The sequence below is a fragment of the Kogia breviceps genome, chromosome 13 (genome assembly GCF_026419965.1).
Source record: "Kogia breviceps isolate mKogBre1 chromosome 13, mKogBre1 haplotype 1, whole genome shotgun sequence".
In the NCBI taxonomy this organism is placed as follows: domain Eukaryota; kingdom Metazoa; phylum Chordata; class Mammalia; order Artiodactyla; family Physeteridae; genus Kogia; species Kogia breviceps.
In genome coordinates, this window is record NC_081322.1 from 17,100,590 (window position 1) to 17,126,152 (window position 25,563).

Sequence of the window (25,563 nt, forward strand, 5' to 3'; positions counted from 1 at the left end):
CTATCAACAGAAGAATGGATAAAGAAGATGTGGTACATATATACAATGGATCATTACTCAGCTATATTTAAAAAAATGCCATTTGCAGCAACATGGTTGGATCTAGAGATTGTCATACTAAGTGAAGTAAAACTGAAGAGAAAGATAAATATCATATGGTATTGCTTATATGTGTAATCTGAAAAACAGTGCAAATAAACTTATCTACAAAACAGAAATAGAGTTACAGATGTAGAAAACAAACTTATGGTTACCAGGGCGAAAGGGGTGGGGGGGGAGGATAAACTGGGAGATTGGGATTGACATATACACACAGCTATATATAAAATAGATAACTAATTGGTAACTAATAAGGACCTACTGTATAACACAGGGAACTCTACTCAATACTCTGAAATGGCCTATGTGGGAAAAGAATCAGAAAAAGAGTGGATATATGTATATGTAGAACTGATTCACTTTGCTGTACACCTGAAACTAACACAACATTGTAAATCAACTATACTCCAATAATTTTTTTATCCAAAAAAAATTAAATTAAATTAAAAAGAAACTTTTTTTTAAAAGTCAGTATCCCAATCCATATGACAGTTATATTTGTAAATTAATAAATTATCATTCTTATGTCCATCTTATGGCCATTCTTAGACAGCATGAGTTGTATACTCAGTGCCTGATCACCCCACCCATGATAAGAGCAAGTTTGGGGGTCAAAGTGGAGGTCTGGGTCCTGGGACCTGGAAGCTTAATTGTTGATTTACTTGTGAATTTCTATGTATCTTGCCTTAGATTAATGATTTTTAAACATATTGAGCAAACTATTACTCATAAACCTTATATAGAAATCAGAACAGAGTGGAGCCACTATAACTGAAGCATCACAGGAGCCCAGACTTTCTCTGCCATCAAATACTGGGCAAGGTTATTCTGAGGGTGAAGGGAGAAATACATATATTAGAGACTAAATAAGAACATAGGGACATATCAATAGACAAAGTACACATTAAAAGTTTTATAATGTTCTATGTAAGTCAGTGGCAACATGTTTGAAGACTTATCCAAAATAGATGATTTTTTTTGAAAAACTAAAATTACCAAAATGATTCAAGAAAAGACAAAGACCAATTAGCAGATGCATTAAAGGAGGCAAGCAAAATTAAATAATGAATGTTCAAAATGCAGACTAGAATAGTGTGGGTAACATATAGCTAACTTGGAAAATTATAAAATATTGGAAGGCAAGTTAAGAATGATCTTATATGCCAAACTAAAAGGTGACTATTTTGCTAGCAATGAGGGACCATTGAAGACTCTTTTAAACAGTAACATAATATGATCAAATTTGTGTTTGAATAAGATATATTTAACAGGAATTGAACAAAGGAGGAATTGAAGTCATGAGAACTGGTTAGAAAGTATTTGGAATAATACAGACAGGAGATGAAGAAGACATTATAATTGAAGGAAAAACAATAGAATTAAATAACTGATAAGATGAATGATGTGGGTGTGGGAGGATAGAGACCAAAAGAAAAACATGGGATGACTATGCAAGATTGTTATTTGAACAACGTGCTGGATGGAAATTCTAAAATTAAAATTCAAAACAAAATATTAGAGGTATGTCCATTCATTCATCAAACATGTATTGAATATCTGTCAAAATTATACTATTTTTTGGCAACACAAAAAAATTAAACTGTGATAGGGAGAGTGGCCAAGATAGCAGAGTAGGAAGACCCTGAGCTCAGCTCCTCCCATGGGCACATGAAGATTACTACTATTTACAGATCAATTATTGATGAGAAAGGCCTGAAGACTAGCAGAAAAGGTCTTCTACAACTAAAGATATAAAGAAGAAACCACAACAAGATGGATCAGAGTTACAGAGATGCGGAATAGTCAAGACCCACACACTTGGGTGGACAACCCACAAATGGGAAGACAATTACAATTGTAGAGGTTCTCCCCAAGGAGTGAGGGGTCTGAGCTCCATATCCGGCTCCTCAACCCAGGGGTCCAGCACTAGGAAGATGAGCCCCCAGAACGTTTGGCTTTGAAGACCTGTTAGGCTTAATTTCAGTGGAGCCTGAGCACCGTGGGAAAGAGACTCCACTCTTAAAAGGCACACACAAAATCTCACACACTCCAGGACCCAGGGTAGAAGCAGTAATTTTAAGGAGCCTGGGTCAGACCCACCCACTGATCTTAGAGAGCTTCTTGGAGAAGCAGGAGGTAACTGGAGCTCACCCTGCAGACATAGACACTGGAGAGAGGAATTTTGGGGAAATCATTCTACCTCATGGACACTGGCCCTGGCAAGTGACATTTTCGAATCCTCCTTCTAGCTTATTATGCTAGGACCCAGCCCTGCCCACCAGCCTATCTGCACCAGTACTGGGACAACTCAGGCCAAGGAGCTAAAGGCGGGACACAGCCACACTCACCAGCAGTTGGCTGCCTTAAGACACAGTGAGACCACAGCCACCCTTGGACCCAGGTCTGTCCACCAGAGGGCGCAGCAAACCAGTGTACTGGCACTAGTCCCAGGACCCAGGCTCACACACCATTGGATGGGCACCAGCCCCGAGATCCCCTGATCACTGGCTCAACCCACCAGGAGGTGGACACTAGCCCCAGGACACTGCAGTGGCACAGCCTGCTGTATCAGGACACTATTCACCCACCAGCAAGCCAGCACCAGCCCTGGGATCCCTGGGCACCAGCCATGCCCGTATCATAAACAAAATGAAATAACAAGAGGAAACAAATCTTATGGACACATTACCAAATTTTTACAATAAATTATAGTGTACAGCTCCATCACAGCATCTTTGTATACAAAACCACTAATGTGAACACTGAAAGAAATCTGTCATGTAGGTCTTTAATCTTGATTTAACAAAGTTTGTACAGTAGCAAATTATATCAAAAGTCTAAAAAAGCACAGTGAGTTTTTTGTCATGTTCTAAATTTTTTATTTACATATCATAAAAATGAATTACATATAAGGGAACTCCCATATGGCTATCAGTTGATTTTCAGCTGCAACTCTACAAGCCAGAAAGCAGTGGCATGATATTTTTAAAGTGATGAAAGGGAAACCTACAACCAATAATACTCTACACAGCATGGCTTTCTTTCAGATTTGATGAAGAGATCAAAAGTTTACAGACACACAAAAGCTAAAAGAATTCAGCACCACCAACCACTTTTACAAGAAATGTTAAGGGGATTTCTCTAAGGAAAAAAGAGGCTACAACTAGAAATCTGAAATCTACAAAATATGAAATCTATATTAAAGACATATATACAGTAAGGATAATAAATCAATCATGTATAAATCTAGTAGGAAGGTTAAAAGACAGATGCAGTAAAAGCATCTATATCCACAATAAACAGTTAAGGAATGCACAAAACAAAAAGATGTAAAGTCTGATGTCAAAAACAGTAAACATGTTGAGGGGGAGTAAAAATTCAGGATTCTTAATTCATTTGAACTTAAGATGACAGCAGTTTACAATAATTATATATATATATATATATATATATATATATATATATATATATCTCCCAGTGACTGCAAAATAAAAATCTATAATAGTTAAGCACAAAAAAGATAAAGGAATCCAAACATAACAATAAACATAGTCATCAAATCACAAGGCAAGATAGCAAAAGAAGAAGAAAGGAACAAAAAAGGAGCTACAATATGTCCAAAAACAATTAACAAAATGGCAACAATTACATACTTATCAATAATGACTTTATTCCATGTAAATGGAATAAATAGTCTAAACAAGAGTCATGGAGTGGATATATGCTGCCTACAAGAGAATCACTTCAGATATAAGACAAACACAGACTTAAAGTGAGGGGATGGTAAAAGATATTCCATGCAAATGGATTTTTTTTTAGCCAGGATACCAATACTTATATTAGACCAAAGAGAATTTAAAATAAATACTGTAACAGGAGGCAAAGAAGGACATAACATAAAATCAAGGGAGTAACCCAAGAAGCTATAACAATTGTAAACATATATGCATTTAATATAGGAGCACCTAAATACATAAAGCAAATATTAACAGACATAAAGGGAGAAATTGACAGTAACACAATAATAGTTGAGGGTGTTACTACCCCACTTACATCAATGGGCAGGTCATTCAGACAGAAAATCAATAAGGAAACACTGGCCTTCAATGACATGTTAGACCAAAGGAAGTTTATATATATATATATATATATATATATATATATATATATATATATATATATATATATATATATATATATATATATATATATAAAGGGAATTCCCTGGCAGTCCAGTGATTAGGACTTTGTGCTTCCATTGCAGGGGGCACCAGTTCAATCTCTAGTCAGGGAACTGAGATCCTGAAAGCTGTATGTTGTGGCCATAAAAAAATAGAAGTGTATAGAATATTCCTTCCAAAAGCAGAAGAATGCACATTCTTTTTAAGCACACATAGAACATTTTCCAGGGCAAATCACATGCTAGACAAAAAAAGTCTCAGTAAATTTAAGAAAATTGAAATTATATCAAGCATCTTTTCCCAGCACACACTACGAGACTAGAAATTAACTACAAGAAAAAAACTGGAAAAAAACACAAACATGTGGAGTCTAAACAATATGCTACTAAAACATCAATGGATTGCTGATTAAACCAAAGAAGAAATTGAAAAAAAAAAAAAAAAAAAGAAAGAAAAAACACTTGGAGACAAACGAAAATGAAAACACAGTGATTCAAAATCTGTGGGATGCAGCAAAAGCAGTTCTAAGAGGGACACTTATAGCTATAAAAGACTACTTCAGGAAACAAGAAAAATCTTAAATAAATAAACTAACCTTACACCTAAAGGAGCTAGAAAAATAAGAAGAAACAAAATCCAAAATTACTAGAAGGAAAGAAATCATACAGATCAGAACAGAAATAAATGAAAAAGGGACTAAAAATATATAAAAGATCAATGAAACTAAGAAACAGCTTTAGGGAGAGATAAACAAAATTGATAAACCTTTAGCCATATTCAACAACAACAAAAAAGAAACAAATAAACAAAGAAAGAGAGATAACAAATCAATAAAATTAGAAATGAAAAGGGAGAGGTTACAAGATACCACAGAAATACAAAGGCTCACAATATATTATTATGAACAAATACACCAATAAAATGAACAGCCTAGAAGAAATAGACAAATTGCTAGAAATGTGCAGTCTTCCAAGACTGAACCAGAGAGAAATAGGAAATATGAACAGACTGATTACTGGTAGTGACATTGAATCAGTAATTAAAAAAAAAAAAAAGAAGAAGAGGAAAAATTTAAAAAGAAACCAACAGACAAAAGTGCAGAATGAGATAGCTTCACAGATGAACTCTATCCATCTTTTAGAGAAGAGTTAATGCCTATCCTTCTCAGACTATTCCAAAAAATGAAGAGGAAAGAACATTTCTGAACCCTTTCTATAAGGACAACATCACCCAGTTTGGCAAAACTGAACAGAGATATCACAAAAAAAGAAAATATCACTGATGAACATAGATGAAAAATCTTCAACAAAATATTAGCAAATCAAATTCAACAATATATTAAAAAGATCATACATCACAATCAAGTGGAATTTATCCCTGGGATGCAAGGATGCTTTAATATTTGTAAATCAATCAGTGTGATACCTTACATTAACAAATTGAAGAATAAAAATCATATACTAATCTCAATAAATGCAGAAAAAGCTTTTGAAAAAATTCTATATCCATATATGATTAAAAAAAACTCTCAGCAAAGTGAGTTTTCAAGGAACGAATCTTAAAATAATAAAGGCCATGTATGACAAACCCACAGCTAATATCAAATACAATGGTGAAAAAGCTGGAAGGATTCCTTTAAGATCAAGAACAAGTCAAAGATGCCCACACTCACCACTCTTATTCAACATAGTGTTTGAATTCCTAGCCACAGCAACCAGACAAGAAAAATGAATAAAGACATCCAAATGAAAAGGAAGAATTAAAACTAACACTGTTTGCAGATGGTATGATATTGTAAATAGAAAGTCCTAAAGATGTCATGAAAAAAATGTACTAGACCTCATTAATGAATTAGGTAAAGATGCAGGATACAAAATTAATATAGAGAAATCTGTTGCATTTCTATAATTAACAACTAACTACTAGAAAGAGAAATTAAGAAAGCAATTCCACTTGCAATCATATCAAAAAGAATTTAAAAACCTAGGAATAAATCTAAATAAGGGTGTAAAAGACCTGTACTCAGAACACTATAAGACATAAATGAAAGACACTGAAGTTTGCACAAACAGATGGAAAGGTACACCATGTTCATGGGTTGGAAGAATTAATATTGTTAAAATGACCATATTACCCAAGGCAATCTCCAAATTGAATACAATCCCTCTCAAAATACCAATGGCACTTTTCACAGAACCAGAACAAAGAATTTAAAATTTTGTATGAAACTCAAAAGATCTAGAGTATCCAAAACAATCTTGAAAAAGAAGAACAAACCTGGAGGTCTCATACCCCATGATTTCAAACTATACTATGAAAGTAAACAATATGTTACAAAAACAGACACATACATCAATAGAACAGAGTAGAGAGCTCAGCAATGAACCCACACTTATATGGGTAACTAATCTATCACAATGGAGGCATAAATATGCAATGGGGAAAAAAACAGCCCCTTCAATAATTGGTGTTGGGAAAACCAGACAGCTACATCAAAAGAATCAAACCGTACTACTCTCTCACCCCATGCACAAAAATAAATTCAAAATGGATTACATACCTAAATGTAAGACCTAAAACCATAAAACTTCTAAAAAGAAACATAGGCAGTATGCTCTTTGAAATCAATCTTAGTAATTTTTTTTTTAGATATGTCTCTTTAAGCAGGGTAAACAAAAGCAAAAATATATAAATGGAATTACTTCAAACTAAAAAGATTTTGTACAGTGAAGGAAACTATCAAGAAAACAAAAAGGCTGCATTATGAATAGGAGAAGATATTTGCAAATGATATATTCAATAAAGGCCAGTAACCAAAATATATAAAGAACTCATACAACTCAATATCAAGAAAACAAACAACCCAATTTAAAAATGGGCAGAGGATCTAAATAGACATTTTTCCAAAGAAGACGTACAGATGGCCAACAGACACATGAAAATATGCTCAACACCACTAATTATCAGGGAAATGCAAATCAAAACCACAGTGAGATATCACCTTACACCTGTCAGAATTCTATTATTGAAAAGACAAAAAATAATAAGTTTTGGTGAGGATGTGTAGAAAAGGGAACCCTTGTGCACAGTTAAAGAGAATGTAAATTGGCACAGCCACTGTGAAAAACAGTATGGGGATTCCTCAAAAAAGTAAAAATATTAATGGAACAATCATATGATCCTTTCACTCCTTGGCATTTATCTGAAGGAAATGAAAACACTAATTAGAAAAGACATAGGCACTCCTCTTTTCACTGCAACATTAATTACAATAGCAGAGATATGGAAGCAACCTAAGTGCCATCAGTAGGTAAATGGATAAAGAAGTACTGGTATATTTGATTATTTGAATGTGTTTGATGTGGAAAGTTCAGGACATAACAACATAACAAAAAAGCAGGAAAGAGACCAGTCAAAAGATCTACTCCATCTACATCTTAATAAATGTGATGTACTAAATACTAAAATCCTAAAAAAGTACTTGTATATACATACAATGGAATATTAGCCATAAAAAAAGAATGAAATCTTGCCATTTGGAACAACCTGAATGGACTTAGATTGCATTATGCTAAGTGAAATAAGTCAGGCAGAGAAAGACAAATGCTGTATTATTTTATCTATGTGGAATCTAAAAAACAAAATAAAAACAAAACAGAAATGAGTCAAAAATACAGAGAACAAACAGGTGGTTGCCAGAGGGGAAGTCGTTGGTGGGAGGGTAGAAATAGGTAAGGGAGAATAAAAGACACAAAACTTCTAACTGCAAAATAAATGAGTCATGGGTATGAAATTTACTGTGTATAGAATATGGTCAATGATAATGTAATATCTTTGTAAGGTGACATATAGTAACTAGACTTATCATGGTGATCATTTTGAAAAGTATAGAAATATGGTATCACTATGTTGTGTAACAGGAACTAACATAGTGTTGTATGTCAACTATATGTCAAAAACAATCCCCCCCAAAAAATACTCATATAAAAATTGATCAGATTTGTGGTCACCATAGGTGGGGGATGGGGAATTGGATGAAGGCAGTCAAATGGTACAAACTACCAGTTATAAGATAAATAAGTACTAAGGATGTGATGTACAATATGATGTATATAATTTACACTGCAGTGTGTTATACATGAAAGTTTTTAAGAGCATAAACCCTAAGAGTTATCATCACAAGAAAAATTTTTTTTCTATTTATTTAATTTTATATTTTTATGAGCTGGTGCATGTTCACTAAACTTCTAGTGATAATCATTTCATGATATATGTAAGTCAAATCACCGTGCTGTACTTCTTAAATATACAGTTGCTATATGTCAATTATATGTCAATAACACTGGAAGGAAAAAATTAGGCCATGATGCCTACATTTAAGGAACTCACAACCATTACATAGTGAGTCATACAGGGAAATGTCACTGTACAGTTTAATAAGAGCTGTAATAGGAATATATAGCAAGTATTTATGATAATAATAAGGAAGCTATTGTCAACTTGATATTGAGGAGGAGGATCAAATTTAAAAAAACAACAACAACAAACTGTTTTGGAAATATTGAGTTCAGGTTGCCTATTTTCCTTCCAAATGGATCTATATAGTAGAGAGCTGGATATATAAGGTCAGAAGCTATCTGTGCTATAGATAAGAATTTGAGAGTTTTCAGAAGCTAGAAAGTAGCTAAAGTTGTGGGAACAAATGAGATCATGCAGGGAAATTTTCTAAACTAAGTGAAGGAGAAAGTATAGAAATAGAGTAAAGATTGGTGGCTACTATGACAACATGTCAAGTACAGTGTGAGATATTGATGGATCTTTGTATCTTTCTTGTCCTAGCTTTATTTGTACTGCATGGAAGGTATTTGGGGTGTGTTAAATGATGTTTTACTTGGTTTTATTTTGAGGGAGGTAGGGTTATAGCTTTAAAGCTTCAGATTTTTGAGAGGGTCAAAGGGCAGATCATGATGATCAACCCTTCTTTGACAAAGAAAAAAAGGGATAAAGAATAATATTCCTAGGGGGCTTCCCTGGTGGCGCAGCAGTTGAGAGTCCGCCTGCTCATGCAGGGCACGCGGGTTCGTGCCCCGGTCCGGGAGGATCCCACGTGCGGCGGGGCGGCTGGGCCCGTGGGCCATGGCCGCTGGGCCTGCGCGTCCGGGGCCTATGCTCTGCAGCGGGAGAGGCCACAGCGGTGAGAGGCCCGCGTACTGCAAAAAAAAAAAAAAAAAAAAAAAGAATAATATTCCTAGATTGGCTGTGACAATGAAGGATGAGAATTATTTTTTCACACTATGTTTCCTTGGACATTGCTTTGGTCACATGCAGAGCAACTCTCCTCAGGCTTCAAATTGAGGAATGAAGTAGCAATGTCAAAAGGAGAAATGTTAGCTCTGTCCTGATTTTTGTAAGTGCTTTCTATGGGGGAGAAAAGTAGATGCAGCAAAGGCAGCAGCTGTGCTAGTGGCAACAACAAGAGTAATTAATAATTCTCATCAGGCACTTAACAAATTGATCAACTTTTATGAATTAATATAAATGTGAATGTCTAATATGGGTAAATTATCCAAGTAAAGGTAATAATTTAGTCCATGAGACTTGGGCTATCCAAATCTAAAATAATTTTTATAATTCTAAAGTAGGAAAATATATGATGTAAAAATATTTAGTTTAATTTATATGCTATTTATTCTACAGTGCTATGATGATATTACATATATAAATAGTATAGGTACTATATATACTTATATATATATATAAATCTTTAAGACACTGTAGTTTCTCATGATTAATATGTATAGCATTTAATTCTATTTAATTGGCCTTAAAACTTATTTTTTAAATTTTGGAATAATATAGATTATAACTTTTGTGTCTTTGAATATTATTGGTTAGATATATTATTTTTTAGTGACGAATCCTTCTTCAGGAAGAGAGATACATGGACTTATTGATTGGTGATATTCTTTTTAATCACATAATTTAATAAAATTAGAATCATAAATAAAGGAATGTAATATTTTTAAACTAAAAACGAGATTAATAATTGCATTGCATTTGTATGATGTTCTTTCTGGAGAAAGTAAGAAAAACTGAACAAAAACATTTCAATAGTAATAATTTTTAATGTCTGTTGAGTAAGTCAATTTTATTTCCATTATAAAGGAGCAATAGCAAACAATATTATGTTTCTTCTAATACCAAGAATTACAATAAATTTATATGGGTAATTTGTGATTCACTGCATTTGTAACTTTATTTGTATGTTAATATGTAATTTTCTGGGGTTAGATCAAGAAGACCTTTATACAACATAAGAGGAGTGTGCCTCATATGTAGACAAGGTGTTCCATTTCTATTCAGAATGAATAACTTGTGTGCTCTCAGCTGCATTGTGTTCAGAGTAAAGGTATTAATCTCTTCTGTGTTTTCTTTATCATAAAGTACTCCATGGTGCTCTTCTAGATAAATTTTAATTAACTGACTATGGTTCTGATTCATACTTAGAAATACATTTGGCAATAAAAATTAAATTCATCCATATTTTTAACATAATGTGCTTCAGACTCAGTACTGAGGTTCCATAGCTTCCTTTGACAATTTGAGAGTTTTATATAATTTAAGGGATTTAAAATATCTTTCTCCTGGGATAATTTGTTGGATTTGCCCATGACTCAGACTGATTTTAAAAATTTTAAGCATGTTAAAGTTAATATACTTTGTTATATCAATCTGTATGATTTTTTTTTTTTTTTTTTTTGCGGTACACGGGCCTCTCACTGTTGTGGCCTCTCCCGTTGTGGAGCACAGGCTTCGGACGCGCAGGCTCAGCAGCCATAGCTCACGGGCCCAGCCGCTCCGCGGCATGTGGGATCTTCCCGGACCGGGGCACGAACCTGCGTCCCCTGCATCGGCAGGCGGACTCCCAACCACTGCGCCACCAGGGAAGCCCTGTATGATTTTTAGTACATTTAAACATTACAGATACCTATGTTTTAATCAGAAGTCACTAATTAATTACTATATGACATATTTTGTAAGATGTTTAATACATATTTCCATACAAAAACATTGGGGGTTTTTTCCGTTTATAATTGGAAGAAAAATAAATTTGAGTGTATTCAAATAGCATTGCTGAAGAAGCTTTTGGAAGCAGCAGGAAAACACTTTACCTAAGCCCAATTAGTCTTGTTTTCTACATTCAGGGCAGTTCTGTTTTTCAACATATCCACTAAACATGATGATAATGAAAATTAATATGGTTAGAAAGCAATTCAATAGCAAATATTTATAGTTCATAATTGTTTCCTGTCATAATTTTCATAAAACCTGTCAGCTCTGAAAAAAAGGCTCAAGGTGCATGTAAGCTAGACACATGCACCTAAATTATACAGTAGCTATTCTCCTGCAAAGCAACACAGAATTCATTTTTTAGCAAATTGAATTATACTTTTATTGCTCTTGGTGAGTTCACTACTTCTAAGAATAGGTAAGCTTGATTATGAATCCAAATATTTTAATTCATATGTGAACCCTTATATAAAGAAAATTTCTTGTGCATTTATCAACAATGTGAAACGTTTAACCACAAGAAGAATGCTAGAACCCCATCTATAGAGAGTTTCCTCATTCCATTTTAATTATAAGAATGTCTTTCTCTCCCTTCTTTTCCAAAACTACCAAAAAGGAAAGTTTTAGCTATACTTTTATTGGTCTAAGAATGTTTTTGCCTAAAATGTACAAAACTCATCACGCCATAGGGAGCTGCAAAGATAAATCAAACACAAATCTTTCCACAGGAGAATGAGCAGTACAGAAGGCAGATGGGGTGGGTTTTTTAGACATCCCACTCCCATCCTCCCACCCTTGCTCTCATTGGTTCTTACATCTCACAGTTGCTCCTTGGTGCCAACAAATGTCAGGAAAAATGTTCAAGGGAACAGGGCAGTTCTGTAGTTCCTGAAGGTTTTTGACCAAAGATCTTAGATAATTACAACTAATGTTGATGTCACAGCAATGATGTCACAATGAAGACAGCTATCAGACACAGTAGGAAGGAAGGCCAGTTAGAAAGGCGCCATTGCCAACAACTGAGTTGAAATGTAATAAGAACTTAAGAAAGGACAATTAAGGCAGAAGGAACACTGCAAGTTCTGATCTAAGAAAGAGGTGACAGGAAGCAGCAACTAGTTTGAGAAGAGATGGGTGAACAACCACTCTGAGTTTCTAGGCCTGGGCGAGTAGGTGCCAAGAGCAAAAAAACAGAAAAGGAGTAGCAGGAAAGACAGAGGTGGATTAGATGACCCAGAACAGATCTTCGAAAACTAAGCACAATGGAGTGGTTGAACAGGCCATCTGGAAAGGAGCTGTCAAGCAGGTAAGAAGGCAGTCAATGTGTACTGGTGTCATAAGAGACAAGGAAGGAGAAAACTTTTATAAAAATAAGTCTTAAGTATTACAGAGGCAGGTGAGCACTACGGAAGGATTTGTTAACTGGGCCTAAAACCGATGACAAAACAGATCCAGTAAAATACAGAGCCAGGAAGGTAAAATTCAATGACATACAGATTGTGCAAGGGGGAAGATGGCAGAAGAGTAAGACGTGGAGATAACTTCCTCCCCACAGATACATCAGAAATACATCTACACGTGGAACAACTCCTATAGAACACCCACTGGATGCTGGCAGAAGACCTCAGACCTCCCAAAAGGCAAGAAACTCCCCACATACCTGGGTAGGGCAAAAGAAAAAAGAATAAACAGAGACAAAAGAATAGGGACAGGATGTGCACCAGTGGGAGGGAGCCGTGAAGGAGGAAAGGTTCCCACACACTAGAAGCCCCTTCGCAGGTGGAGACTGAGGGTGGTGGAGTGGGGGAAGCGTGGAGCCACGGAAGAGAGCACAGACACAGGGGTGCGGAGGGCAAAGCGGAGAGATTCCCACAGAGGACCGGTGCCGACCAGCACTCACCAGCCGGAGAGGTTTGCCTGCTCACCCGCTGGGGCGGAGGGTCTGGGAGCTGAGGCTCGGGCTTCGGTCGGAAGCCGGGAGAGGACCGGGGTTGGCGGCATCATCACAGCCTGAGGGGCTAGTGCACCACGGCTGGCTGGGAGGGAGTCCAGGAGAAGTCTGGAGCTGCCAAAGAAACAGGAGACCTTTCCTTCCCTCTTTGCTTCCTGGTGCGTGAGGAGTGGGGGTTAAGCGCACTGCTTAAAGGAGCTCGGGAGATGGGCACGAGCCGCGGCTATCAGCACGGACCTCAGAGACGGGCATGAGACGCTAAGGCTGCTGTTGCCACCACCAAGAAGCCCGTGTGCGAGCCCAGGTCACTCTCCACACCTCCCTTCCTGAGAGCCTGTGCAGCCCACCACCACCAGGGTCCTGGGATCCAGGGACAACTTCCCTGGGGCCTCTGAGGTGGGAGAGCCAACTTCAGGAGACTGGTCCACAAAAGACCTCCCAGCTCCACGTAATATCAAATGGTGAAAATCTCTCAGAGATCTCCATCTCAACATCAACACCCAGCTTCACTCAACGACCACCAAGCTACAGTGCTAGACACCCTGTGCCAAACAACTAGCAAGACAGGAACACAACACCACCCATTAGCAGAGAGGCTGCTTAAAATCATAACTAGGCCACAGACACCCCAAAGCACACCACAAGACATGGACGTGCCCACCAGAAAGACAAGATCCAGCCTCATCCACCAGAACACAGGCACTAGTCCCCTCCACCAGGAAGCCTACACAACCCACTGAACCAACTTTAGCCACCAGGGACAGACACCAAAAACAATGAGAACTATGAACCTGCAGCCTGCAAAAAGGAGGCCCCAAACACAGTAAGATAAGCAAAATGAGAAGACACAAAAACACACAGCAGATGAAGGAGCAAGATAAAAACCCACCAGACCTAACAAATGAAGAAGAAATAGGCAGTCTACCTGAAAAAGAATTTAGAAAAATGATAGTAAAGATGATCCAAAATCTTGGAAGTAGAATGGAGAAAATGCAAGAAACATTTAACAAGGACCTGGAAGAACTAAAGAGGAAGCAAGCAACAATGAACAACACAACAAATGAAATAAAAAATACTCTAGAAGGGATACACGGCAGAATAACTGAGGCAGAAGAACAGATAAGTGACCTAGAAGATAAAATAGTGGAAATAACTACTGCAGAGCAGAATAAAGAAAAAAGAATGAAAAGAACTGAGGACAGTCACAGGGACCTCTGGGACAACATTAAACACACCAACATTTGAATTATAGGGGTCCCAGAAGAAGAAGAGAAAAAGAAAGGGACTAAGAAAATATTTGAAGAGATTATAGTTGAAAATTTCCCTAATATGGGAAAGGAAATAGTTAATCAAATCCAGGAAGCACAGAGAGTCCCATACAGGATAAATCCAAGGAGAAATATGCCAAGACACATGTTAATCAAACTGTAAAAAATTAAATACTAAGAAAACATATTAAAAACAGCAAGGAAAAACAACAAATAACACACAAGGGAATCCCCATAAGGTTAACAGCTGACCTTTCAGCAGAAACTCTGCAAGCCAGAAGGGACTGGCAGGACATACTTAAAGTGATGAAGGAGAAAAACCTACAACCAAAATTACTCTACCCAGCAAGGATCTGATTCAGATTTGATGGAGAAATTAAAACCTTTACAGACAAGCAAAAGCTGAGAGAGTTCATCACCACCAAACCAGCTTTACAACAAATGCTAAAGGAACTTCTCTAGTCAAGAAACACAAGAGAAGGAAAAGACCTACATTAACAAACCTAAAACAATTAAGAAAATGGGAATAGGAAAATACATATAGATAATTACCTTAAATGTAAATGGATTAAATGCCCCCACCAAAAGACACAGACTGGCTGAATGGTGCAAAAACAAGACCCATATATATGCTGTCTACAAGAGACCCACCTCAGACCTAGGGACACATACAGACTGAAAGTGATGGTATGAAAAAAGATAATCCATGCAAATGGAAACCAAAAACCTGGAGTAGCAATTCTCATATCAGACAAAATAGACTTTAAAAAAAAGGAGGACACTACATAATGATCAAGGGATCAATCCAAGAAGAAGATATAACAACTGTAAACACTTATGCACCCAACAAAGGAGTACCTCAATACATAAGGCAAATACTAATAGCCATAAAAGGGAAAGTCGACAGTAACACATTCATAGTAGGGGACTTTAACACCCCAATCTCACCAATGGACAGATCATCCAAAATGAAAATAAATAAGGAAACACAAGTTTTAAATGATACATTAAACAAGATGGACTTAATTGATATTTATAGGACATCCCATCCAAAAACAAAAGAATACAACTTTTCCTCAGGTACACATGGAACATTCTCCAAGATAGATCATATCTTGGGTCACAAATCAAGCCTTGGTAAATTTAAGAAAATTGAAGTATCAAGTATCTTTTCCAACCACAATGCTATGAGACTAGATATCAATTACAGGAAGAGATCAGTAAAAACTGCAAACACATGGAGGTTAAACAATACACTACTTCATAATGAAGTGATCACTGAAGAAATCAAAGAGGAAATCAAAAACTACCTAGAAACAAATGACAATGGAGACACGATGACTCAAAACCTATGGGACGCAGCAAAAGCAGTTATAAGAGGGAAGTTTATAGCTATACAATCCTACCTTAAGAAACAAGAAACTTCTCAAACAAACAACATAACCTTCCACCTAAAGCAATTAGAGAAAGAAGAACAAAAAGAAACCAACGTTAGCATAAGGAAAGAAATCATAAAGATCAGATCAGAAATAAATTTAAAAGATATGAAGGAAATGATAACAAAGATTAATAAAACTAAAAACTGGTTATTTGAGAAGATAAACAAAATGGATAAACCATTAGCCAGAATCATCAAGAAAAAAAGGGAGAAGACTCAAATCAATAGAATTAGAAATGAAAAAGGAGAAGTAACAACTGACACTGCAGAAATACAAAAGATCATGAGAGATTACTACAAGCAACTCTATGCCAATAAAATGGACAACCTGGAAGAAATGGACAAATTCTTAGAAATGCACAACCTGCCAAGGTTGAATCAGGAAGAAATAGAAAATATGAACAGACCAATCACAAGCACTGAAATTGAAACTGTGATTTAAAATCTTCCAACAAACAAAAGCCCAGGACCAGATGGCTTCACAGGGGAATTCTATCAAATATTTAGAGAAGAGCTAACACCTATTCTTCTCAAACTCTTCCAAAATATAGCAGAGGGAGGAACACTCCCAAACTCATTCTACGATGCCACCATCACTCTGACACCAAAACCAGACAAGGATGTCACAAAGAAAGAAAACTACAGGCCAATATGAGGAACATAAATGCAAAAATCCTCAACAAAATACTAGCAAACAGAATCCAACAGCACATTAAAAGGATCATGCACCATGATCAAGTGGGGTTTATTACAGGAATGCAGGATTCTTCAATATATAGAAATAAATCAATGTTATACACCATATTAACAAATTGAAGGAGAAAAACCATAGGATCATCTCAATAGATGCAGAGAAAACTTTTGACAAAATTTAACACCCAATTATGATAAAAACCCTGCAGAAAGTAGGCATAGAGGGAACTTGACCTCAACATAATAAAGGCCATATATGACAAACCCACATCCAACATCCTCCTCAATGGTGAAAAACTGAAACCATTTCCACTAAGATCAGGAACAAGACAAGGTTGCCCACTCTTACCACTCTTATTCGACATAGTTTTGGAAGTTTTAGCCACAGCAATCAGAGAAAAAAAAGAAATGAAAGGAATCCAACTCGGAAAAGAAGAAGTAAAGTTGTCACTGGTTGCAGATGACATGATACTACACATAGAGAATCCTAAATATGCTACCAGAAAACTACTAGAGCTAATCAATGAATCTGGTAAAGTTTTAGGATACAAAATGAATGCACAGAAATCTCTGGCATTCCTATACACTAATGATGAAAAATCTGAAAGAGAAATTAAGAAAATACTCCCATTTACCATTGCAACAAAAAGAATAAATATCTAGGAATAAACCTACCTAAGGAGACAAAAGACCTGTATGCAGAAAAGTATAAGACACTGATGAAAGAAAATAAATATGATACAAATAGATGGAGAGATATACCATGTTCCTGGATTGGAAGAATCAATATTGTGAAAATGACAATACTACCCAAAGCAATCTACAGATTCAATGCAATCCCTATCAAACTACCACTGGCATTTTTCATAGAACTAGAACAGAAAATATCACAATTTGTATGGAAACACAAAAGATCCCGAATAGCCAAAGCAATCTTGAGAAAGAAAAATGGAGCTGGAGGAATCAGGCTCCCTGACTTCGGACTCCACTACAAAGCTACAGTAATCAAGACAGTATGGTACTGGCACTAAAACAGAAATATAGATCAATGGAAAAGAATAGAAAGCCCAGAGATAAACCCACTCATGTATGGTCATCTTATCTTTGATAAAGTAGGCAGAAATGTACAGTGGAGAAAGGACAGCCTCTTCAATAAGTGGTGAGGAGAAAGCTGGACAGGTACATGTAAAAAGTATGAGATTAGAACACTCCCTAACACCATACACAAAAATAAGCTCAAAATGGATTAAAGCCCTAAATGTAAGGCCAGACACTATCAAACTCTTAGAGGAAAACATAGGCAGAACACTCTATGACATAAATCACAGCAAGATCCTTTTTGACCCATCTCCTAGAGAAATGGAAATAAAAACAGAAATAAACAAATGGGACCTAATGAAACTTAAAATCTTCTGAACAGCAAAGGATACCATAAAAAAGATGAAAAGACAACCCTCAATATGTGAGAAAATATTTGCAAATGAAGTAACTGAGAAAGGATTAATCTCCAAGCCTTAAAAGCAGCTCAAGCAGCTCAATATCAAAAATATAAACAACCTAATTCAAAAATGGGCAGAAGACCTAAATAGACATTTCTCCAAAGAAGATATACAGATTGCCAATAAACACATGAAAGAATGCTCAACAGCATTAATCATTAGAGAAATGCAAATCAAAACTACAATGAGATATCATCTCACACTGGTCAGAATGGCCATCATCAAAAATTCTAGAAACAATAAATGCTGGAGAGGGTGTGGAGAAAAGGGAACACTCTTGCCCTGCTGGTGCAAATGTGAATTGGTACAGCCACTTTGGAGAACAGTATAGAGGTTCCTTAAAAAAACTACAAATAGAACTACCATATGACCCAGCAATTCCAGTACTGGGCATATACCCTGAGAAAACCATAATTCAAAAAGAGTCATGTACCACAATGTTCATTGCAGCTCTATTTATAATAGCCAGGACATGGAAGCAACCTAAGTGTCCACCAACAGATGAATGGATAAAGAAGATGTGGCGCATACATACAATGGAATATTACTCAGCCATAAAAAGAAACCAAATTGAGTTATTTGTAGAGGGGTGGATGGACCTAGAGTCTGTCATACAGAGTGAAGTAAGTCAAAAAGAGAAAGACAAATACTGTATGCTAACACATATATATATAATCTAAGAAAAAAAATGTCATGAAGATCTAGGGGTAAGACAGGAATAAAGATGCAGACCTACTAGAGAATGGACTTGATGATATGGGGAGGGGGAAGGGTAAGCTGTGACAAAGTAAGAGAGTGGCAGGGACATATATACACTACCAAACGTAAAATAGATAGATAGTGGGAAGCAGCTGCATAGCACAGGGAGATCAGCTTGGTGGTTTGTGACCACCTAGAGGGGTGGGATAGGGATGGTGGGAGGGAAGGAAATGCAAGTGGGAAGAGATATGGGAACATATGTATATGTATAACTGATTCACTTTGTTATAAAGCAGAAACTAACACACCATTGTTAAGCCTTTATACTCCAATAAAGATTTAAAAAAACAAACAAAGAACAATGGTAATAAATATGAAGCAGTAAAAAAAAGAAAAAGATTGTGCATGGAAGGCCAAGGAATGGTAAAATATATGATGTCACATAACTTATTTTTTATTACTTTATAGTTGATTTACAATATTATGTTAGTTTTAGGTGTACAACAGAGTGATTCAGTATTTTTGCAGATTATACTCCATTATATGTTAATACAAGATAATGGGTATAATTCCCTGAGCTATATAATATATCCTTGTTTCTTATCTATTTTATAAGTAGTAGTTTGTACCTGTTAATTCTGTATACCTACTGTGTCCCTCCCTCTCTTCCCTTTTCCCTTAAATCAGTTTGCTAATAGATAAAGTATATAATTTGTATCTGACAATACAAAGTTATAGAAAAAAGCAGGATGTTAAAAATAAACTTTCACACACCAGATTATAATGTTGTAAACAAAATGAGGTACCATATCTAAAAGCAAGGTTTGACTAGGCAATACTCTTCATATAAAAAGAGGCAGCATTTGAAGAGGAGAAAAGATTTTAAAGACATGAAGACACGATTCTGAAAAAAATGTTTTTGTAGAAAGCTATCCTCTTGACCTCACCCAACACCCTCTCCCACCCATCATATCTGACAGTGTTTAAGGATAGTTAAAACCCTATCATTCAGAAAGGAACATAACAGACCAACAGAGCCATGCATTCATATCTGAAAAAGCCAAAGGAGCCTGTGTGTGTGTGTGTGTGTGTGTGTGTGTGTGTGTGTGGAGAGATAGGGAAGATACTGACCACTAACTATACCTCCATGGACAGCAGGGAAATGTCTACCATGGCCTAGATATGGACTCCTCAAGAAAGCCATTTGGCCTGGATTCACTTGATGTTCTGCCCCAGTGGTTTTCCTAGTCAAGTCCTCAAGACAACCTTAGCATTCTCCTCAGCTGTCCTGAACTTTAGAGAAGCTTCTTCCCGACTCTAGGTCCATGACCTCACCTTTCTCAGAGCATCTACTATTGAAAACTTTCTGTTGTAATTCTTTCTTTGCATCTTTTGAGATATAAATCTTTTAAAAATCTTCTTGCCAGTTTGACAACCAGAGATGCCTTTCTTCGGGACCCAGAATCATCTCTGAAATGCAATCATCATGAAAGATAGTGGCCCTTTCTGTGGGCAGATAGGAGCCTTGTTCCAAGCCGTAAACTATCTTCTGTGATGAAGACATGAGAGAGCTTATGTTTTTAGGGGGTAGGCCAAGTAGTGACACAGGTAGCCCATGGGCCCCCCACCTCAGCTCTTAAAAAATCAGCTACCTTTTGTTTCAGAGGAGTTGAGCAAAAGCTGAGTTCTGGCCTATCTCCCCTATTGCAATAACCTTGAATAAAGTCTTCCTTGCCTCTTTCACTTTGTCCAGTGCAACTGTTGCTTCAACACAGGCAAGTAGTTGTCAGCAGCAAGAGTCTGTATATAACATGAAAAACCAGAGGGGACCAAGTTAGAAATGAGGAGACAAAATCCTAGGAATTGTAGCTGGCAACAGGTGTCTAAAGATTACACAAATGCTCATGAGTCATAGGGTTAAAATACAGGACATTCAGTTAAATTAGAATTTCAAATAAACAACATATATTTTTTTAGTATAAGCTTAACTCATGCAATGTTTGAGACATACACTAAAAAATCATGTGTTGTTTATCTGAAATTGAAATTTAACTGAGCACCCTATATTTTATCTGACATTCCTACTGTGAGAAAAAGAGTTTTAAACATCTGTTCTTCCTAGAGAGCAAAGGACTGCGGCCAGCTGTAATAACTACACTTCACTATGAACTTCTCTCTCCTTTCTGCCCACTTTGCCCTCTGCAAAGCTCAAAGTATCTGAAACAGCAGCTATCTTGAGAGGAGGCTCTAAGAACAGAAAAATAGGAAGAGGAACCAGCTTCTTCCTTCCCGGAAAACAGGCAGTGGGTGACAGGTGCTCTGCAGGCCTTGGCTGGTTGGAGGGGCCTGGGGAAGTCATATCTCTGATGGAAGATTTAAATGTTAATAAATTTCTTAGCCTGGATTAGCTTCTGTATCATTGTATAATTTAGAAAGAAGGTAGGACTCATAGGGACTGCCAAGTTTTCATCCAGAGGCAGAGAAAATTTTCCCCATTGCGAGAGAGACAAAAATAAAGTTCTAGCCTCTCATATATTACATTAACCTTGTTCAGCGTATCAAGTCTATAGATCTAAATATATACATATGACAATAAAATACTTTCCAAATTTTATGCACCTCCAGATTTTATGAGATTAATTCATTTAAAGAATAATTTTAAGAGGATAACTGTAAAAATTATCAATCCCCTTGCATATTATAGTAATACTACTTATAAAATATCTAAGTATTATTGACAAGCACTAAATATTAATGAATATTAATAAAATATCTCTATGAGACAAATTTCTAATCTTTTTGTGTCGCACTTTTTTTAACTTTTTTATTGAGGTATGATTACATCAAATAAAATTCATGAATTTTAAGAGTGTAATTTGATGTACTGCCATTTGTATCACAGGATATTTTAAGAGTCTAATGAAAACTATTATTTCACATATGCAGGGACACATTTTTAATACAATATCAGGGCATTTTTTTCATCCATCTAAAATTTTTGCTTAAAGCTTTTTCCTATGGACTGGCAGTTAATTACTCAAGACAATGACTTTACAAATGTATTATACTTATATATCTAAATTTCTTGAAGTCTGGCCAAATATCTATAAATACCAGTGTTATTTTATATGAATGTTAACTATAAATGCTATGTTCTCATCTACTTGATTAGCAATAGAATTCTATCAGAACATATATTAATATGACTTTTTATTTTAGATGCAGGTTTATTTTTTCCATCTTTCAACGGGAATTCCTACTTAGAACTGCCTTTTTGTACAACCCCGAGGAAGGAATGTAACAGAATTGTTAACATCTACTTGACTATACAAACAAGCACTTTGAATGGAACAATTCTCTACAGTGAGTATTAAATGTTTGACCTCCTATATGTCATATTTCTTTCTCAAATATTAACCTACTGAATTAATGAATTATTCATGTAAATGTTTTGGGAAAACTTTTCTAGCCCAGTGAATGAAGTATTACCAAAAAGAAATCTTGTTTCTTTCTAGTTTTTCTTTAGCAGTTTCTTTAATTTATGAGTCACTTAATGAAACATGACTTACAAACAGGCTCTGAACCAGCAAAGAAGAATACAGCAAGCAAATAAATTTGACAGCATATGGCTATAGTAGTGAAACAGTAATGCTGCAAATGTTTCAGATAGCATATTTTTATAATATAAATAACTAACGTGAATTGCATTCAATACTTGGTAACTTGGAAAAAGGTATTTCAAAGCTGGTATTCATTTGAGAATTGGGAAAATTCTTATCACTCTTTAAGCATTATCTTAAAATTAGCTGGCAATAAAGTAGTATTAACAGTATTTGTTTAAGGAAATACTTCCATGCGCAGGGTTCTCTACATTTTGGTCTCTTTCACTCATGGGCAAATACCACTAAAGTGTATTGCTTACAATATTACAAATGTGACAATTGTTTTTTTCTCTTTTGAAATGAATACACCATAGTTTTAATAGTTCCCTATATTGGAGATACAATGTCTTCAGTACTTGGATAGATGATCCACTGCAAGGCAACTCATTATTTCCCAAATGAGTTTCTCTTCCACTTTGAAATATTTTGCAAAATTGATTCATCTTACTGTACTTTCTAAACAAAACTTAAACTTTTTTATTACTTGAATATGAAAAAAATGCCTAAAAGAAGCATATTTGGAAAACTGGGTGTAGTTAAAATCTTTGAACATTAAGTGAAAACTGGGAATTTATGTTATATTTTAGAAAGAAACTAACTTGTCAGAAGAAGGCCAGCATTATTTATTTCCCAGGAGTGTAAGTGCCCTTGTTTAAATGATAGCTTTAAACTATTTTGTTTATTTATGTTTTAAAAAAGAGAAAAAAATAATAAAAGAAAAACTGATTTTTATATGTGAAACCTAAGTGGTGATAGGTGACCATGAAATTTGGAGGTAATAGTGGCTTTCAGGGGAAACAAAGCAAAACCTAAAACAAACGATATAAACATAATACTTTAAAGCCACAAAGAAAGCAAAGTCATTTTCTGGCTTTGCAGTGTTTTAAGTTACCTAAATATGGAAGGTGTTTCCTTGTGAAAAGTGTGTTTTTAGCAACTGAAAACAGCTCATAGCCAAAGAAGCAGCTAACCTCTGGGAATTCTCCTACCCTGGGCCCGGGCTTCAGGTCCCCGTCCAAACTGTCACTCAATGTTCTCTTTCTGAAGGCCATAGACATACATGACACTTGTGTCCACTCTGTTCAGGCTGGTGTTCTAAACCAGTCAAAGCTAAGCTGATGTTCGTGCCATACAATCACTTTTGCCTTTTGTAGCCAATGACCTACTAAAAAAGTCAAACTAGAAATTATTAATGAGAAAAGAGTGCCCGCGGAATAACGAGCAGCCTGTGTCTTTGTCTTACATAATTGTTGCTATCACAGCACTGGATGTGTGGAAGCTGTTTACTCAAGGGGGTTTCATAGCCTGTGAAGGGAGAAAATATTTTTGTCTGTAGCATGTTCTTTTTGTTCATGTGTAAGTGGTAATTTAATCCCACACTCTTGAGAAGACCTCAGCAGAATGGTTTATGAGGTTGCTGTCTTCACTCCTCTTGGATTCTGTCAACTTCATAAAAGCCTCACAACAGATAGACACAAAGATTTTCGTGATTCATTTAGACACCCGCAATTTTAAAGGTGTCCCTTAACTTGACTTCAGGACTAATTTTCTTTCCTTTGAAATCAGTATATTACGTGTAGGAGCAATTAAAAGTCGTGAGGAAATTAAAACAGATGTTAGAGTGTAAGGGTTTTTGGTTTTTTTGGAGAGTAGAGGAGTTGTTTTTTACCTTTGCTATTTTTCCCTATTCCTGAACATTTTAGCAAAAACTGAATTTCATTTCACAAACATTTATTGAACATTTTTGCTTTGTATCATCACCTATTAAAGGGAAAACGATAGAGAGAAATATTAGATTGATAAGCCAATGCCAGTTTTGAATTATACTCCTAGTTCAAAACTGTAGCTTTATCTTTTCTCAGTTTGCCTCAACAACTAATTGATGTTGAAAAGGGAACAAAAGGGAGATAAATCTTGAATCCTTATGGGGTTACAGTAAAATTCTTTAGAAAGGATAGTTTTTAAAAGAACTCTCTGTGGGAGAGAGACAGCTCTGAGAACAGCAGTAAAGATGAAAAGAAAGCTTTTTAAATCTGTCACAGAACCAATTCAGAATTCTGGAACACAGTCAAAGGAGCTGCTAATAGGTCATGGGAGAAGGGGTGAGACCACACAAAACTCTTTAGGTGCACTCTCAGAAAATGAGCTCTGTTCAGCGGGCAGCATCAGTCAGGTTTTGTCATGGGATTTATTACTATGCAGGTGAATCCATTCTGTGCTATTTCTGTGAGAAGAAATAAGCAGGCCCTTTGGAAGGAAGGATGTGATCTGAGAATTAGGAGAAGACATCTGACCGAAGTGCAGGAGGCAAATTACATGAGCAGCTCCAGTGGAAGAACAGAATTCAGAAATAATCTTTATATTACTTGAGCAAAAGGACTAGTCTTAGAAATTTATTCCAGGTAGGAATTGATAGAACAGATAAGATTATTGAAGCCTCCTTTCTGGTGCATTTAGGAAGGCCTGGTAGAAGAGACATCTGATATTGTTGAAGAAAAAATTAAATCTGAAGAATTATAACCTCTGTCTTTCTCTATAAAATGACTTCCCTAGCAAAACACACAATATCTTCATTAGACACCTTCTATGCCAAGACCAGTGAGATACCACAGCATTTCCTGATGTCTTATTAAGAAGCATCTTTTCTCATAGAAAAAATTTGCTCCATTTTTTTAAATCAATTTTACAATGTGTAGCATAAAGTTCTCTGAATGCCTTTGCCCCTTGTTACTAGCTTCCAGTGGAGCTTGCTCCAGACAGAGAAGGGATAGAGTGGGATTGAGAGCAGGGATGGAGGAAGACATGCATGGCCATTCATAAGGCATCTAGAGATCACTTTATTGTATCATCATTATGTGGCAGCGAAGTCAAACTCAACAAATAGTAACTGAGTGCCACATAGTGCACTGCACTCTGTCAGGCCCTAGGAGGGGTACAAAGATGAATAAGATGTGGTCTGTGTCATGCTTCTCACCATTCAATGGCGAGATCCTATGAGCCTA

General features: G+C 36.1%; 1 protein-coding gene across 1 annotated transcript in view; it reads left to right on the forward strand.

Moving 5' to 3' along the window:
* EYS (eyes shut homolog) overlaps positions 1–25,563 on the forward strand; it is a 1,724,957-nt gene that overhangs the window by 1,345,335 nt on the left and 354,059 nt on the right. Inside the window, exon 29 of the mRNA XM_059083021.1 lies at positions 22,119–22,262. Coding sequence (XP_058939004.1) covers positions 22,119–22,262 — 144 coding nt within the window. The remainder of the gene's footprint in view (positions 1–22,118; positions 22,263–25,563) is intronic.